Genomic DNA, 19871 nt, shown 5'->3' on the forward strand with positions numbered 1-19871 from the left:
AGCGTGTTTTATTTGGCCTTTGTTTTTAGTGCATTTTTCTCCCCTTAAGGGGACTCAAAGCTGAGGCACAGCTTGAAACATAGCGGGCTGCAGCACAATCACTTAGCCTTCATCAGTCTGGTCCTCGTTGCCCTGCTCACACCTTGGGTTCCCAGCCTCCCCAGTTCACTGGCTGGGCACCTCTACATGTGCTGTGCCTCTGCTCGCATGGCAACAAGTGGTTTGTGGCTGCCTTTGTGGGTTGGAGTGAACTGAAGTAAACTTTGAGCGTTGGCCCTGGAGACCATCATTTCTAATCAGCTCCTATTAAATTACTATGAATCTGATAAAGGGAAAGAAGCTCAGTTTAAAAAGGCGCAGATAGGCACTTAATGTGATTTAACGTTCATCTAAATAGTTTAGCTGCTTATCTGCACATCTGGCCTAAATACTTGTGCAAATCTGACCTGCACTGAATTTTAACCATATTGGCACTAGAAGGAGAGGAGGTAGGTGGTGCAGTTAATAGGTTGCAGCTTGTTTCCCAGTTGTTCCTGGGACCTTCAACCTTCCTGCTGAGTACAGCCAAAGGTACCCAGAGAGCAGTGGCAGTGGCCAGCGAAGTGCTCTACAAGGCAAGTTCATAGAATCATCATAGAATCATTTGAGATAGAAGGAACTCTTAAAGGCCTTCTCAACTCCCCAGCAATAAGCAGGGACATGTATCAAGTGCTCAGCACCCATCCAGCCTGACCTTGAGTGTCTCTGAGGATAGGGCATCCACTACCTCTCTGGGCAGCCTGTGCTAGTGCCTCCCCACCCCTATTGTAAAAAACTTCTTCCATTTACCCATTCTACAATCAATCCGATGGCTTTCACTGTTAAGAACTTCAAGTGATCAAGAATGTTTTGCTTGGTTTATCCTCTATGGCTTTTCTTGTGGAGATGAAGACATGGTGGGTGTTTTTTTTTTAAAGCATTGGGCAGTGTGGTACTTAAGAAATCTGTATGCAAATCCTGACTTTGCCTGTGGTTTCTTCTGTGACCTTGGAGTAATTCTTTGATCACTCTTTATATATAAGACACGAGGGTAATATCTCTCATTTGCAAGGGTGTTAAAACAATTAGTCTGTAAGTACTTGAGGGGCAATGGAGAAGTGTCAAACCAAACTTATGCCATGTTATCATCATATTTGTATACTGCTGTGAAGAAGGAAGCTTCAAACCAAAAGATTTTTCTTACCTCTCCTAAAATTCTAACAATTCATATCCCCCATCTGTTCATACAGCATCACTATCAGCTCCTTGTACTGGGAGCCTGCATGGGATGGTGTCCTTGGAGTAGGTGGGTCTGGGTTAGGTTTTTTAATTATCAAGGCACAGGTGGGAAAGCTTGCAACATAGATTTTGTCTGAATATTCCCATGCTTTCTGCATGTGTTTTACTTCAGCCTTTTCACCTGTCTGTCAATTTTCCCTCTGAACAAACGCAGTAGGGAGTAGTAGAACATTTCTGCTCTGTAAGGTATTTCCCATCCCTCCTCTTGCTTTCTGTGCCTGGGAAGATAGTGGCCTGCAGCGGATTCCCTGCAGCATCTGCGTTATTGCATACACATGCTTGTGACACTTCAATAGTAGCTGTCAGATAACATTAACGTATTTCTGCTACAAATAAATCAGCAGAGCTACAAGTGAAGAAGTGAGCGAATGAGGAAGGACAGTCTCATCCACTGCTATCAGACAAGTGTTGTCTGCTCACTTCACTGCTGAAATTGCTGGCTATATAAAGATGTGCTTAGAGCGTTAGCCAAACCTCAGCCAGAAGCATTCCTTCCTGTGAATACCCAGAGAGCTTCACGTATCAGTTATTAAAAGCGTGGGCAATAAGCCTTCTGAGATACCCCTGAAGACCCTCCCTTTTTTAACTCCTAAGGGCTGACCTCTTTTTGTGAGGTATGGACAGGAGGAGTGATCTCTAGAGAAAGATATACTGTGTTTGGGGCACTGAGGGCATCACTGCGGCAGCAGAGTCCCAGATCTCAGGGTTTCTATCAGGTGATTTAGCATGGCTGGTGTGGCAGAAGATAGTTAAAGACTGTAAAGAACGGGCAGTGACTGCCTGCTGTGGCTGAATGTGCAGGCAGACCCTGAAGCTCAAAACCCCTGGCCAGTCTCCAGACCCTTTTTGCAGGAGAGCTGTAGCTAGTCGAGCTCACCACCAGAAATCACCGTCTGAGGGTAAACACAGTTAAGCTGAAATTCCTCCCACAGTTACAGCCCCAATTATTTATCAGTGTCCTGTCACTTACAGGTATCTGTTTTATGGCTCTCCTTACACCTTGGAAAGGTCTGTTAACTTGATATTGCTTATAAAAGGAGCTTTTATCCGCTAGTGCAGATGTTTCCAAACTCGCGAGCGCAAATTGCCCCTGGAATATTACCCTCCTACTGCTTGTAGAGATCCTGGAAGTCTTTCTTGCATTTCAACACCTATGAGAAAACCAGCCACTGTTAACTTGCTTACAGCTTGAGTTGCAGTATGCTTCATGCACCGACTCTTCAGGCACTGCAGTCACATTGGCAATAGAAGTTTGGCATTTGATAGCTGACATAATGGGACTGGAAAATTACCGTGTTGGTTCTCCTTCTTTAATGCTTATTGACATAGCTTTATTAGGTTGTGATAGACTACAAGAAAATATAGATTGTAAACTTAACGTATACCAGACCACTGCCTGGTGCCTGAAAAGCATTCAAGTGTCACTTTGAGTGACTCTGTGATTCAGAAGTCCTTTACAAGCCTAAAAGCTCAGAAAGTTTCAATAAATTAACAAAAAAAAAAAAAAAAAAAAAAAAAGGAGAGAGAGAAAACTTCTTGCAGAAACAGTTGCTTTTAATGTGTGAAGGTGGAAAATTATTTCTTGTGAATACAGCTGTGGAAAGTAGCATCAATGCTTTTTTTTTTTCATTTAAACGTGATTGTCATGTTCTTAAAATTCTCTCCGTGACAAGTCTTTTGTGTTTCCTTAAACTGGTGAAGGGTTTATTATGCTGAATTTGACAGGTTAATGATCAAGTAGGGAATCACATAAGCCTTGTTAGTGCAGTTTCTGATGGTACTAAATTAACTCCATCCTTTCTAAAACCTGAGATTAAATCTCAAATTTGGATGTAGGGGAGAGATTGTAGTGGATAAGTACCAGGAAACCTGTGTAAGAGCAATACTTACTGACTCCCTACTTAAATGTTGTATAGCAGAAGAGATATAAATTCTCATACTGATGATTGTAATTAAATGCCCAACTTATGGGATTTTGAAAGTGTGTTGTGTAGAGATAGATTATTTTAGTGATAGATTGGCCTAGGAGGATCTTTCTCTGAAGTGTCAGAGTTCAGCCTGTCAGATGTAAAGATGTGTGGTGGTTTGTAAGACTGAGCCTTTTTAAAGTGAACTGCCACCCCTTCATTTGGTCATTAGCTTCCACTATTATGCAGTGGTTCAAATGGAAATGTCTGTTATTTGGGCAGCATCATGAGGGAAGCAGTATCAACAGCAATACTGACGCACCATTGCTAATAATAAGGATGATACAAAAAACACAATAAAGCAGTAATCAAAATAAAGGCAAGTGCTTTGGCTGGCATTGGTCTAGATTGTGCTTGTGATTTTGAGTGCTGAAGACCTCACAGCCTGTTTTCAGGCTTTGTGCTCTGGGTATGTATTTTAATAACATTTTTTTTTTTCTGCTCAAGCAGAGCAAAGCCAGGAGAACAAGCTGTTCTTCTGGAATCCTGTAGTTCATTTATTCCCAGTAGATTCCAGTGGGAAATAAAATCAACAGCCTCTCCACTTCTGAACACTGACCCTCGCTGCGTTTGCTAATACCTCTCAGTGTCTGTCTCCATAAAACTCGGGATGTAATTGCTAGACCAGAACATATACAGGAGAACAAGAACTGAGTTTTCTGAGATTCAAAAAAGAACATGAATTACTTTTGATTTTGTGTGCTTGAAGACTGCACTTTACTTTAGGTGCAGCTCATTTGTTTAAACAGCTTTTAAAAATCGAACTTTTTATAGAGATAGTTTAAGCTCCTAAAAACACATCATCAAAGCCTCTCATTGAACCCGTGACAGCTATACACCTGAAAGTCTTTGAGTGTGTGGGCACAGATGCCAAAAATTGATTTCCCTCTGGGGCCAGGGGAAAAAAGAAATTTTTTTAATCTCCTGTTTGAATTTGCATTTGACTTTCCTAACACTTCATGCTGCTTAAATGGATTAGTGACTGAGTCTTGCAGCACAGGAGATGGAGGTATTTCCAATGTGCATACTTTAAAAATGCACAAAATGGTTTTAATTTGGCTGTTGCTGGGCAATTAAAAGTGGGTTCTGTAACACACAGTGAGAAGTGGAGGTAACAGCCAAATGACCAAAGGGAAAGGTCGATTTATCAACATGAAAATGGAAAGGGACATTGTCTGTAGTAACTGATGAACAGAAGGTCTTCTAGAAGCACTAAAATTGTGGCTGAACCTTAATCCTACAGGTCTGGACTGTAACTCCATTTTCTGTGGGCCTTCCAAACTAAGAAGAACTCGAACTGTACTTAGGTAGGCAGAAAAGAAGGCAACTGGGAGGGGGGGCTACAGATCAGAGCAGGATGAGCTGTAAGGGAACTATATGAAAAAAAGTTATTTTCAGAAACATGATGGTTTCTTCAAAAGATAAAACCTGTATATGGAGTTGTCACATCCATCTTTCCCTTATTAACATATTCTGCAAACAGAAGGTTGTAGGCTCTTTCATTCCAATAAATATCTAGACTGAATTTCTGCAAAGTACTCCATTATTTATGGGCAATGAGCAATATCTTTTCAATTCACTGTCTATTTAAAACAAAGCAAATAAAAAAACAACAAAAAAACAATCCACCCTCCAATTCTGTCTGCTTTCCTATATAGACAGAAGTAAAATACCATTTAAAGAAAAAACACAGTTTCAGTGATTAAATAAATTCTGTTCTGTGTGAATAAAGTATTGTGATGGTATCAATATTTTATGAGTCTTACCAAAACTGCTTGACTTCATGAGGTGGAAAAGAGAGAAAATTAATCAAATGCTTGCTGGTTCTCTGAAGACCCGCGTCCCCATCATGCTGTGGAGATGGATGACAGCACATGCAGGTAACACATCTGTTCATTACAGACTATTTGGGGGTAGAGCTTCTCTTGCTCTGCTGAAGTAGACTTGTGCTCCTGGTTAAAAAATACTGTCAAGGTGCCCTTGGTATGTATTGAGGACACTGGTACAGGCCAGTAGCCTGGGACTATTGTCCCTTTGCCTAAATACTTTCTCACAAAAGGGTAAATTTCCATTCTGTCCATTGCCTTACTGTGCCTTCTTGTGTTGCATCCTCTATCAAATAGTCAAGCATTTGGGGTAAAAACATTTAAACCGAATAGTTTAGAGGGACCAAAGGTATTTAATTGCCTAGCGCTTGCAGTAGATGGATTATGTGAGTTATGTCAAGGAACACTGGAGTACACAAATAGAAACTGAACATACCTAGATAAGGAAACGTGTAATCTGGAGTCCCCGGTACAAGAAAGACAGAGAGCTGTTGGAGAAAGTCCAGAGGAGAGCCACAAAGATTATCAGGGACTGGAGCACCTCTCCTAGGAAGACAGGCTGAGGGAGCTGGGCTTGTTCAGCCTGGAGGAAAGAAGGCTGCAGGGTGACCTCATTGCAGCCTTTCAGTACCTAAAGGGAGCCTACAAACAGGAGGGGAATCAATTCTTTGAAAGAGTAGATAACAACAGGACAAGGGGAAGTGGTCTTAAGCTGAGGGAGGGGAAGATTGAGGTTGGATGTCGGGGAAATTCATTACAGAGAGAGTGGTGAGGTGCTGGAACAGCTGCCCAGAGAGGTTGTGGATGCCCCATCATGTTCAAGGCCAGATATTAAATGGGGAATTTGGTGGCCATGCCTGTGGCAGGGGAATTAGAGCTTCGGGTCCTTGAGGGTCCCTTCCAACCCTGGCCATTCTGTGATTCTGTGTAACCTATGTTCTTTTTTTAATTGTGAGATGGTTGTTCAATACAGCTGTTAAAGGCCAAGTTGCCAAAAAGGGCCTTGATTGAACATGTGCTGGGTGAAATTTAACTGTGCTCGGAATGTGGCATTTCTGCAGAGCTGGGGATAAAAATGTGATGTCATGGCATAGGATTGTTCACCTCCCTTGAGGGGCTGTTGTTATTAAGATGACTTTCCATGTAGGGGATCTTTGACATCTTCCAGGCACTTTGCAGATAGGTATATTTGAGCACATTTTCCATCCACATTCAGACAGAGAACCAATGATTTTCTCCCTAAAGCTGTTGGTACTGGTTGCATCTTTTGTTCCTTTGATACGGGAGCTGATGCTTTTTAGTCAAACTGAGAACAGGAGTAGAGTTGAGAAGGCAAGCTTGCAAGAAAATGTTTCACGATCAACCAAAGTCTTCACTGTCCAGCATCATCTACATAGACTTCCACTTCTAGACATTTTTTATGCTATATACACTTGTGGACTTGGGACTCTTGGATTAAAAAGAGGAATGAGAGCTCAGCCAATATTGTATTTCTGTTTCCACTGTTTTAAATCTCAAATTCCCTTCCTTAATTCCTGTGGGTAGATAACTTCTGGAATTTAATTTCCTGTTGTTTAGAACTGATGTGTGCATAGTTTGATGTAAGCATGATTAGATTCTAGCATCTGACCCATATGCAGTGGGAGGAAACACTGGGAAGGTAAATACTCTCCTTGGAGTCCACATTCTGGATATTCACTTGTATAAAGTAGGTATTGACAGTCCAGTAAAACTAGCACTGATTTTTCTACTAGTTTCGGTCTGAAAGCAGCACAGCTTGTTCTGAAGAGATCTATTTTGCGCCAGTAATCAGGTGTATCAGTACTACTCTGTAAAAATGGTATTTTAAGGGCAAACTGAAGCTTGTGAAACTGAAGCTTGTGCAAACTGAAGTGAAGTTGGGCACTCACGCTAGGAGACGCAGCATATTTCTTACTGAGAATTGATTTTAAACCGATAAAAATTAGCCTGTGAGCTGGTGGACATTATTCAGCATTTAGGTAGCCTCTGCAACATTGATTCTGTTCTCTTGGTTAAGGCAGTCCCAGGACAAAGTGTTGAATGTCTGTGTGTTCACCCCAAGGTGTGGCGACAGAGGAGCATTGTGTTCTTTGCAGACCTGCTGTTCGAAGGGGCTGAGAACCTAGTTTGTGACTGAGCACAAGTGGAAAAAGCATGAAAACAGCAGTGGTTTGATTTCAGGTTGTATATGAAAAAATGTGTAGTCGTTGCAGGAAAAGTGCAAATATTTGTGCTTCCCTTTCCATGCCTTAACAGACCTGACTTTCACCATCCGTTCACTTTTTCTTCTGTTTACTTATTTTAGCACTGCTGCAGCAGGAAGCATATTAAGATGTGTTTGGGCCTTCTGTATTGCAGATGATGTATCAGTTATCCTTGCAATCTGTCAAGGACCACCTGCTTTGCCTTTGAAGGGATATCTCATGTTTGCTTACTATTGATGATCATAAAGCACGAAGAAGCGTTTGATGAGCAAAGATCTTGGAGATTAATTCCAAATCGCTTTCGCTAGTTCTATCTGTCTTAAGTTGATAGAGTTAACTGATAAGAATAGAGAACTGGCTCCAATACCTTTATCCTATCAGGAACTACTTAGTCACTCCCTATGGGATTTAAGCCGACAAGTGTATGGCATTACAGTCGCACAGCAAAGAATCAATTTATGATTTCAAGCTACAGTCACGGTACTGATCGCACACTAAAATATTTTTGCACTATCTTGTAATATTTTTTTTTCAAATTATCATAATCTCTTAATAAATTCTTTGTTTTTATATGCCTCTCATTTCCCAGACATGAAGGCAATAACTGCACCTCATTTTCAGTAGATAGGAAAACTTCTCTCAGCTATTTTATTCCTTTTAAAGCAATTATTTGCTTGGTAATCTTCCACATTTGAAGCATTTTTCATGAAATCATTTTGTTTTCAAGTATACTAGTAAATCTCCAAATGACACAAGTGATGATTTGTGAAAGGGTTACCAGGCAAGGCTAACTGCACAGGTGCTGTGTTCTTAGAAATGAAAAATATTAATGCAAAACCGTGTCTAAACATCTATGCTGTGGTGCAACAGATGACGAAGACAGGGAAAGGAGATTGCAAACTAATTTGTTCATGATCATTATTGTGCACTTCAGGAAAAGGAAGGGTCTCTTTGGGATATATTAAGAAAGGTATTGTATGTAATATGAAACAAGCAAGTATGGCAATTAGATGCCATTTAAACTTCAATCCTATTGTTATATCATTTTTGTATACTGTATTTAAGAGGCGAGCAGGGAATGAACTACATAGTCAATGGGATTTCTTCAGTTCTTTGCTGTCATGCTGTCATGTTACAAAATATTCTAAAATAAAAAAAAAAAATCTTTTTTTTTTTCTATTTCTTCCTCAGATTAGGTTACTTTAAATCTTCCTAATTCACTTTTCTTTTCAAAATCCATTTCTGTGGTGTGCAGTATCCTCTTGGGGAGGTCAATATGACATTAGGTCTATTTTAAGATCACCTCAGAAAACTTTTTCAGCTGCATAATCTCTGGTAATAATCTTTGGGAGAATAAAAGTACAAGCTCAAATACAGATTCTGAATTTTCCACTAGCTAGAAATTTGGATTTCTTTTCTTCGTGTCCTGCCCAATTCTCAACAGACACAGCTTATTAAATTATCCATAGGCTCTTCTAACTCGTGCATCTCCATTGCAGTGAGATTGATTTGTTTGTTTTAGTTAAGCATTTGAATTTTTACAGTGTCATAATACCAATATTTTCACTATGATCTTCTCAAAGGACAGCGAGAAAAGGTTTACAATCTTAACAAAAATAACCTCTGGCTACAGCATATCTCAGTTCAAGAATCCAGCTGCTTGCCATTTTGTAATGCTTAAGGAAATCAGTGATACACTCTTGTGGTATGGGACTTGGAGGATGTATTCAGTACATATGCTTTGAAAGTACACCTTGAAATTTTTTTCTTTGAATGTCACAAAGCAACTTAAAGTGTGTCTTGCACTGTGAAAAGCACATCTCATAGCAAAGGAATTACATTGTTGGATCTATCAGAAAATAATGAGGTTTATCTTGACTTACTTAGGAATATTCATGTAGCTTGATTCCGGAGTTGTGAGGTTGTGTGTTTTTGGCAAAAAGACTGGGGGACATGAGAAGATAATCCGTACTAATGAGCGTTACAGTACAAATAAGGCCGAATAAAAGACAGTGAGAGTGGAGTGGTGCAGGTCTAAAGGCAGATGGAAGAGGGGCTGGATATAATGAGATAACGGCCAGCTAAGTTGCGTTGTGTGATTTGTATTGCAAACGGGGCTAGTTGTAACCAGTGCTGTTAGATTGTCACACATTTCTTTATAAGCTATTCTGAAGAGTCAAAATCTGTTGTTTAACTGTAGACCTTTGAACTGTAGACTATGACAAAGCTGAAGGTAAAGGAATATGCCTTCAAGCTGTCCATTGTGCTCAATTAAAATTTGGTTGAGAATTTTCCTGCTAATAGTTTTCTGCAGTGCTGAATGTCAGTCTGTTCAAAGATCAGTAAGCTCAACTGCTCATACAGCCAGACTGTAAGATACAGCAATGAATCTCAACTTCTGCATTCCAGTCTCTCCAATTTTCTGTTTCTTCCACACAAACAAGCAAAACCAAAAAGACTCACCATCACCCCGAAAACATGAACTCAAGTGCCTGGGAAATAATAGTTTTTATATTTTACAGACCATATTTAGGGCGCTCTTTTTTTCCTGCTGAGTAGCTGGCGAATGTTCTGTATTTTCTGAGATAAATAAGACTTTCATCTAACTAGATAAATATTTTTGTTTTCTCAGTGACTGGTAGGTGAAGTCTGGTGCTTAAATGACTGTGGAAGATAAGGGGTGATGCACTACCCATGTTTGAGTACAGGGATCCCAGAGACATTCCCAGAATCACTAAGGAGTGGATGTATGAGTATTTTTTCTCATAGCAATGGGAAGCAGCCATTGGTCTTGCAAAAGATACTTCTCTGTGAATTGTGTTTGCTGGCAGCTTGAAGGCTAATTGACAAGACAGAGCACCAGGAAGATGGAGGGGACAAGCAGTGGTACTTGGAGGTGACTAAAGAACTGAGATGTCAAAGGATGGGGCTGCAGAGGTCTCGATCGACATGTTGTAGGAAAGTACCACATACACACTGATCCAAACAAAAAAAAATGTCTGTTCCCAGTATGGGTCAACCTCATTGTCAGATATGAGTCATGCACAGTAAGAACAGGAGCTTTCATCCACTTCTGGGACCTCACAGAGATGTTCTGAATGTTTGAAGTCCTATCTGAAGAGCTTAGTGAAATCTTACTGAAAGAATTGTGTTTGGTTGCTCAAGCCTTTGCCACGTAGATACCTCTATTGCTTGGAAATGAACAACCATCACGTCCTTGTTTGTTGTGTGTTTGTAAAGTGCGAACGTGCACAGAAACTTGTTTGCCACAGAGATTATGGGAGGATGGATGGTAGGACCTGAAATCTCCTTCCCTGTGATGTTGCTCCTAGTGCAAGGCAACGCTTCTTCCCTACTGGACTGTGCTACCGCACAGAGGATCTTTGCTGGCATCATGGCAGAGTTCCAGGGAAACTCAGCCACAGAAATACCCCTTTTGCCAAGTGCTAGACCAAGGTTTGGTCAGGACAATATATTCTTTTCCTTGATAATCAAAGAATTTTTTTTTTAAAGGCAACAATGTATAAGTAGAATTAATCAGTTTGATGTATAAATGTTTCCTCTTGAGGTGCTTACTAAAAATACATCTGTTTGTAATATTTTGTTCTTTAATTGGGATTAACATTTTTAGTTATAAAAACAAATTATAAATATGCTCCTTTATGTTTCGGTACTCTGTGTGGCAGCGAGAGTATCAGCAGGAAGGAGTGCGTGGCAGGTTTGCTGTTATAGCAGCCAGTAAATGAATGGAAATCTTGTTGAGTAGTGTGAGATTAAAACTAAGAAAGCAGCAACAGACATTTTGCTTTCATCTGAGAGAATGGAAAACCATGAAAATCTTGATTTTTTATTCTTTATGAGGTGTGTAATGTATCGAGACTTTACCTACAGGTATGCATATAAAAGGTGATTTAGGTATTATTTTTTTATTCTAAAGGAAGACTGAATGTATGTGAGGCAAGATAATTGTTTGTCCTTCCCCTGGGAGAAGAAGAGCAGTGGAAAGGTGAGATGGTCAGAGAAATATACAGGATGGAAGGCTGCAGTGTCGTGTTTTTATTGACTTGAATTATTGAGCAGAGATATTCATAAGTGGCAGGTAGATTCTCTCAGTGATCTTAGGCATGGTACCACTAATTTGCTCTCAAGGAGTAACTTCATGCTGGATGTAAAGTCAAGTTGAAAGGCTGAAGTAGACAACTTCTACTGCTTACCAGCTTTCCACATAGGAAAAAAATATGCAAAAAAGGCATCGGAAATATTTCTACAAATAATTTCTTGTTGTCCTGAACTCTGAGTAGTTTTCTTCAATTGAGAACATCGCTCTTCGGTAAATTCTGCTACTTTGGGGATCATTAAGTTGCCTTATGTCTTAGGGAAGCGTTCAGGTTTTCCGAGCTGGCTTCTGTAGTGCTGCTTAGAGAAGTCTGGAGATGGTGGCCATGGTCTATTTTCTGTTCTGCTTAAGATCCAATTGAATGCTTGCTGCACAGATGTACCAGAACACAGGGAGGGCATCACATAGCAACTTGGGCAGATTTGTTCCGAGACTCCTGTGTTTTATCTTTTCTTATTGCTGTTATTTCAAGAACTCAGTAAAAATATTTGTCACTTTTAAAATAAGAACTCCTAAATTCTTCACTAGTTCTGTACTGGCCAAACATGAGAGGAGCACCACATGACGGTTTAATTATCTCTCTAACGTATTCTACAGGTTTTCTCTTTCTTAATACTCTGCTGGTTGTAGATTAGGGAAACAAAGGATGTTGTTGTATATACAGCCTCAAATGCGTGAGTAATTTGATCTTGGAGCCAGCTGATGTTGTCTTTCGTTTTAATTTTCATTATGCCTTTGGCTCTGTAGCTGCTCCTTTTTTTTCTTTTTCTGAGATATTAGAATATAAAGAAGCAATACAGGGCTATTAAGCTGCTTAGTGCTTTAAAATAGCATCATAACAGGTTTTTTTTTCCATAATATTTGTTTCTTATTTTTTGAACTTTAGAATTTATCCATGATTCCATTCTGAATTGCACACACAGGTGCTATAGAAATAGCTAGAGCTTTTGTATGCCATCACATTTTGGTTCTTATGCTCTGTTACATGTAAGAATTAAAGATTTTATAACCTTTTTTTTTTTTTTTTTCTTTTTTTTTCTTTTTTTGTGGTTAAAAAAGAAACTTTCAAAAGTAAATGTAATTCCAATGTCTGCTCCTATCATTAATAGTTGATCCAATTTGTCAACTCAGTATATAACCACTGTAAAAAGCAATCTAGAAGCTGAGTTGTTATCTGTTTTTAATCTAGCTCATGTACCAATAGTTGATTGAACATAAGATTTCCTATTACATAAGTACTACGAGAGCTGGCAAGCAGAGGCAGGGCAGAGAGAAACTCCAGAAAGTGGGATACACAATTCTTTTCCTCTTAGTAGTTTGCTGTGGCTTTTTGTTCCCCAAGAAACGTGCTTTCTTTCTCCCTTGCGGCAGTTTTACTGCCTCGTGGTAGAAGTTTAAAACGTGTTTGCAAAGTGGGACTTTGCGACAATATCAAAATATTTTGATGTAAATTTTCTGATAAGCTATCAGAAAATGACCTAATGCTGGGATCTCAGAAAAGAAATAGCTTAGAACCTCTGCAAGAGAAGTTAGTCAAGGAACGGTAACTTGGTGGAAAAAAAAGGAAAAAGGAAAGGAATAAAAAGCTCTGATTATTACAAGAAGCTATATTATTCAAAGAAATTTGGCACGTGTTTTCATGGTAGTAATCAGCCTTGTTAAAACTGGCAGAGGAAAGGAAGTAACAAAATTTGTCTTGGTGCCATCTCTCCTAAGTATGCTGTCTCTTAATTACATATTGAATAGTAGCTGGTGTTTGAAGAATAACAGAATAGAAAGATAGAAAGGAGAAACATGGCAATGTTGATTCAAGCTGATATTTCTTTCTGCTGGAAGGCTCTCGCTGATCACTGAACCATCAGGGTTCCTCCTCAGCCTTTCCTGAAATGCCCAAGATGTTAATTTTGTAACAGCAAAGCCAGGCCAGATTTAGCTCTCAATTTTGATTTTGTAATACCAGGTTTTCATAACTCCAAGAACATGTGTAACTGAACTGTTTCCATTTCTCGTTTCTTTTATTCTTCCTTTGGTGACCGAGGGAAAAATATTGAAAGCAGTATCCTGCAAGAAGTTCAACAAAAGCATTGCAGTGCTCCAGGTGCGAGACAAAGTGACAAGAAATGGTCTTGTCTGTTCTGTTGTCTGAGATTGACCAATCTATAATTTCAGTGGAAGGAAGAAGTCACGCCGTTTTTTTGAAGAGCCGTCCTAGTGCATAGCTTTTTGTTAGGTGCTGAATTGCCTTTAAACACCTCTGCCTCAGTAACATCAGAATAATAGCACTTCTCTGCCACACACAGATGCTGTAGGAGTAAACATACCAGTTTAGGAAACGTTCAAATGCGATTTTACCGCAGGCTGATTTAATAGCTTATCTAGGAGTTATATGTAAGTGAAATAGTCTTTTATAAACTATTATTTTCCAAAATTAGAAGGGCAGGAATCTTCTCAGACTGTAGCTAGGCAGGGGAAGGAATTCAACTCTAAAATAGACAACTGTATTTTCCCATTGCCTTGAACAGCTCTTCAACGCAGATTGTCTGAAGTAGTTGCAATAATATCTTTCTACTTTTCAGGCAGTGGAGCTTAGAGATTCAGTTTTTTAACATCTACATCATCTCTTTTCTCCTGAGACTGAAGCTGGTTACCATAGCAAAATGGCGAGGAAGTCGATAAGCTAGTGGTACCGTTTGGCAAACCGGGTACAAATTCATTTTATTAAGACAACGGACTATGAAAAAAAAAATGAGGTTAGATATTTTCTTTTTCTGCTGTAACATGGTATAAAATACTTGTGAAGAAAATGTTTGTGAATGCATACTGAATAAAATGATCTTTATTCAGCCTACATAACAAGCATTGCTGCAGATAGTAGGAGCTTCAGTTTTACACCTCTGCAGATCTTTGATGCTGTTAACATTACACTCTAATTTCCCTCCCTGGGGTTCAGAGTGCTGCAAAGATGCCATACAGCTTCTATTTCACAGAATACATACAGGTGCCTATTTCTTTAAACTTATGCTGCAGTGTAGTTTTTAGAAAAAACAGGATCATCTGAGTCTGTCTTTTAAATTAGTTTGCAAAGGGTTTATGGAGAATGATATCAGTGAGAGCTTAACAGTCAAGTTGCTTTGTTGGCCTACACACCTTATGAATCATGTTTGATAGTGTTTTTTACTCTGCATTGGCAGAGTTGATCTTTGTGCATCATCATGTGCCTTGAGCTGTGCTTCTTGGCTTCTAAGGGCTACTTCAGGGCAGTGATGTTTTCACGGTTGTTCCTGCTGGGGGCTGTTTGTTGACACTGATGTCTACCCATGGAAAGCTTGTTGTCAGGATTGAGGGGTCTCCTGTTCTTGGTGCAAGAGTTGAGTTACTGTTTTGGGAAATTTGCTTGGGGTTGCACTAACTGTAAGTGAAATGAGGCCTTGTTTCTTGGGGTTAAAATAGAAAGCTGAATATTTACAATCCTAGAATCCTTAGAACTGGAAGGAACATTTAAAAGTCAGGTAGTCCAACTCCTCTGCAATGAATAGAGACAACGCAGCTAGATCAAGTTGCCCATGGCCTGAATGTCTCCAGGACAGGGCATCCACATCTCTGGGCAAACTGTTCCAGTGCCTCACCACCTCACTGTAAAAGACTTCTTCCTTTACCTAACCTAAATCTATGCTGTCATTCTATCACAGCAAACCCTGCTAAAGAGTCTGTCCCCTTCTTCCCTATAGCTTCCCTTTAGATATTGAAAGGCCACTATCAGGTCACCTTGGAGCCTTGTCTTCTCCAGGCTGATGATTTCCTGAAAATACTGATAATAACCATCTTGAACTTGTAGAAGTGTTGTTCACAGACTGCTAGTAATGCAGCCGTGAAGCAGGAATCTGAGTAACTCCCAGGAAAGTCCTTTTTCTGTTCCATTTTTAAGCTGTTTCTTTGTGAAAATGAACACCAGTGTTTTTTATACTTGGAGAGGGATTTTTCATCCTTAAGATCCTGCCTTTCTGCTCATTATCAGCAAAAAAAACCCCTATCAAGTGCCCATCGGATGCAGTAGTGGGTTAGCTGGCAGCTGGCTGATGTCTGATCAGCTTCAAGAAGAGACGCAGGACACTGGACCTGTCAGGATTCAGCCAGCCTTAGAAAGAGCTGAATGAGAATGTAATAGTAAGGGTTTGTAAATGTGCAAATTTAGGATCATGTTCACGTGTATGAACTGCTCCTTAGCCCTATCTCTGTCCTGTGTGAGAACACTTAAGATGAAGGGAGCAATCTGCAGGGGATGAGAAAGACTTTCCTCCTTGAAAACCAGTTATCTGCAGATAGATCTAACTGGTGTTGATGGTAACCACCCACGGGTATCTATGACCTGCAAGTCATCGTATTTTAGTATAGTACACAAGCGTGGGAACTTTCTGCAGGGACGCAGCCCAAAATGCAGCAGGATACAGGAGCTTTGTGTGTTGCCATCTACTGGCAGCCATCCTCAGAGAGAAGTCCCTCAGCTGGTTGTAGTTCAACGTATTGCTTAATTTTGAGCTGAAAGACCAATTTTTTCCTGCCTAAAACCTGTCTCGGGTCAGAGTTGTTAATAAAACCATTTCCGATGTCTTCATCGCTTGCATGTAGTCAAGATGTTTGAGTAATCCCAGCAGACTTTCTGTTGCTCTTTGGGATGTTGGTGGGTGATACACGAAGAGCTCCTCTCCTCCCTGGTCTGGGGACTTCTGAGCACCCACTGCTGGCTTGTGGCCTGAGTGATGCCCATGAGGGTGCTGCTTTTTGGAGCCTGATCCTGTGTTTTCAGTGAAGGGGCTGCTCTGGAAATTATTAGTAACAAAGGCAAAGGGTGTATTTAAACTATATTTGGTCTATAGGGAATAGAATAAAGGTCTCTGTTTTAATTTAAAAGTCCTGTAAGTTTGACAGTCTTTCCCCACAGAGAACAGAGGTGTTTTGAATAAGTGTCCTCATAGAGAGATGCAGTACAGTTTGTGCAGCTCTCCAGAAGTTTTATTTTGACCTCTGTCAGGGGAAAATATTTATATGATACTGTCAGAAGTAGTTTTGAACATTATACATGAACCAAATGCCAGCACATGTTTTATTTTTTCCTTTTTATTAAAAAATGGTTAGGAAATAAGAGTTGCGACACTAGTTTGCAGCGAAAGTTATGTGACTGCTTTATTACAAAACATAATCCATGTGGAAGCAGAGGAGTGATGTTGCTTTTCCTTTATACATGTCCAGTCCAAATATATGTCAGACTTAATAACCTTTTCTGTAGCCATGTTCATAGAAATGTAGAAAATGTAATTTTTTTTTTTAACCTACTAACATAAATTTTTGAGATGAACTACATAAAGAAAGGATTGCTCTTAAACTCTGTGAACACCAGCATTTTCCCTTCACTATTTTAAGCACCGTTTCAAAATAGCAGTTATATATATCTTTGGCATGTTTTCAAGCCAGATATGTAAGTACGCAAATGTGGAAATATTTGTGTTCCTCTGTCTGCGTGAAGCTTAGCTGACTCTTAGCTGGCAAAGTAACGGTGCATTTTTAGGCGCATTTTTGTCACAGTAGTTCCAAGGTTTGGATGACCAAAGGTAAGACTATAGCATTGCTAGTATTTTTTATTTTATTGTATTTTACCAGGGAAGTAATACACAATGCTAAGAACATATATTTGAGGCCACATATAGAAGGTTTATATTTGAAAACTAGAGAAGTGAAATAAATTGGAGCTTAAGGTTTACCCGTGGCTTGGATCAAAGAGGTGTGGAATGGGCTAAGTTCTGGCTGCTGCTTTGTTACTGATGGCAGGTTTCCAAAGTGTAATCAAGTATTTTCTCTTTGTTTTTTTTTCCCCTTTTGTTGCAGCTGGTCTCCAATGTTCTCATCTTCTCCTGTACAAACATTGTAGGCGTGTGTACCCACTACCCAGCAGAGGTGTCCCAAAGACAGGCTTTCCAGGAGACCAGGGAATGCATACAAGCCAGGCTGCATTCTCAAAGGGAAAACCAGCAGCAGGTAAGAACAACAGTGGGAAATAAAAAATGGAACTGCTGAAATGCAATTAGCATGCAAATTGTTCCTCTAGGATTGCATTTGTAGGCCTCTTGCTTTATGACTGATACAAGCAAGAGGAGGCTGATAGGAAAGAGCAGGATTTTTAAAGGCTTGAAAGAGAACTCAGGGAGTATTCTGCAATACGCTGAAGAATTTGTCTGCAGACGTCTACAAAAATCCTGTGGTCTGTGCTCTGTGGATGAAAATCACATAGTATGCAGATAGTCTGCACAGCTTTTTTGTACCCATTGAAGCCACCGTGTGTTGAATTTAGATGCAGCACACAGGCTTCAGATGGATTCTGTGAGGCTGAAGTGTGGTGTGCTTGTCAGCAAAATCACAGCCAACAGCAAAGGTGGGTTGTAGAGAAAAATGTAGAAATTGCCCCATTGAACATATTGTTCCCTGATTCCCCCAAAGAGGGTCTGCTTCCTGCCTTATTCAAAATTTACTTTCTGTTTTTATACCTCTGCACACCATGTAGGCCTCAAGTGAGCTGTATTTAACTGAGAAGTGAGATTCATCACCAACTCCAATGTTCATTTGCTATAAAAAGGTCCATGGCTGCCAGCAAACAGCCTTGTCAGGGGTGCTGACCACGTCTGCTCCTTTTGGACCAGCATGGATGTTCCTTTGCTAGTACACATCTCTACCCTGAAGTACTTTTGTACTTCTCATAGTAGTCTGTCCAGTCCATCTTGAGATGAATCATGAAATGGGGCTTCCATCCCTTGGGAGACATCTTGGAGCTTGGTTGTGGGCTTGGGAAAGAGATCAAGAGAATGAATCAAATGAATCAAGCATCTTTGCATTTCTTTGGCAACCTGGCCTAATTTTCCCTCATGTCTCAGCCCATCTGCATCTTTGGGTCTGTTTTTGGCAGTGTTTTATGAGTTTCCTCTGGCTAGACATAGTAGCTGTTTAACCTTACTGTTGAATAGCATGTACATGTGCTTTATTTTGAGAATGTATGTATGAAAACCACATTCACGATCAAAGCTTCATTTTCCTTTGTAACAAATGTAATTTCAGGAAGATGAAACAAGTGGACTCCTTTGGCACCTTGAGATGGAGAAAAGGATTAGCTCCAGGGAATACCCATTTTATTTATTGATTACAGCTCTGTCCTCCCTGCTGAGAATGCATGTGCCATTCTGGGGCTAGAAGCTTCTGTGTCAGAAGTAATTCACGAAAGAAAAGCCTTGAGAAATGCTCTAGCTTTAGGCCTTTTTTCTTCCCTGCCTCCAGAAGGTGCCATACCATGCAGAAGAAAGCCAGAACATCAAAAAAACACAGGTCAAAGCCAGTCACTTGGACGTGCCCTCCGGAACTTCCAGCAGGAGTGGTGAATCCTGGCAGCTGGGGACTCCTAATAACATTACTTGCTGCCACAGTCTGCCCTGACATTGATTTCCAGGTTCAGTTCAGATGCTTTTCCATGCATAATGCATTGAGGTAATCTTAAGGTGACAGCAGATGCAAATAAATGTCAGTTCAGCCTGCATCTGCGAGCGCTGGGCTCCAAACAGGTGCAGACGGAAAGGGAATGGCACTGCCCGGTGCTGTTACACTCATTTGCCTGTTTCAGAAGACCTAATGATGCTCCTGTGTGTTGTTCTCTATTAAAAGCAGGCATATTATCTCCATGAAAGGGCTCTATATTTTTCCTCATTAAGTTTCTGCCAGCACCCAAAATTAGAAATAAAATTCCAGAGTGTCCCATCCAAGATAGACACTCCTCATGCTTTCATTATCTGAGATAGCCTAGGGCAGAGCTGTAACTCTGTTCCTTGCCCAGAATAAAATAATCTTGGATTAAAAAAAAAAAAAAAATGCCCTTAATAACCTGCAAATACTTCAGATTTTAGTAAAAAAGTGGTTGTCAGAAGTGCACAGTTCTAGCATTGCTTGGCTTTCATGTGTTTTCACGTTCTTTTCATCTCTGCATCACTTAACATGTGATGAATAATCAGTGTTGCTAAACCTGAGGACAAATGGTCAGACATAAAACACTAAATATTTGTTGATGCCTTGAGGTCATCTTGGGGGAGTGCAGAATACATAGTTAAAATTCCTATGCAGCGTAGAGTCATTGTGTAGATGTGTGTGTTCTATATATGCACCCACATATGCATATATCCATGTGTGCTTACGTAAATAGAGTAGATCTGTATTGTACTTTTTCATCTGTGCCTATTCTAGAGACTGGTTCTCCTCAGTATGCATTTGTTTAATGTATAATTCAGTAGAGCTATGCTGGAATCATACACTGAAATGAAAATTATATACAAATTTGCTCTTGCTTTTGTTATCAGGTCAGACTGATGCCCTGTTATGCAGCAGTCCCGGC

The 19871-nt window shown here is 40.0% G+C and overlaps 1 protein-coding gene across 1 annotated transcript in view; it reads left to right on the forward strand.

The window, feature by feature from the left end:
* Nucleotides 1-19871, forward strand: part of ADCY5 (adenylate cyclase 5) — a 197548-nt gene that overhangs the window by 94282 nt on the left and 83395 nt on the right. The window contains exon 2 of the mRNA XM_048953830.1: nt 17333-17482. Coding sequence (XP_048809787.1) covers nt 17333-17482 — 150 coding nt within the window. The remainder of the gene's footprint in view (nt 1-17332; nt 17483-19871) is intronic.

This window comes from Lagopus muta, chromosome 8 (assembly GCF_023343835.1).
Source record: "Lagopus muta isolate bLagMut1 chromosome 8, bLagMut1 primary, whole genome shotgun sequence".
NCBI lineage: Eukaryota > Metazoa > Chordata > Aves > Galliformes > Phasianidae > Lagopus > Lagopus muta.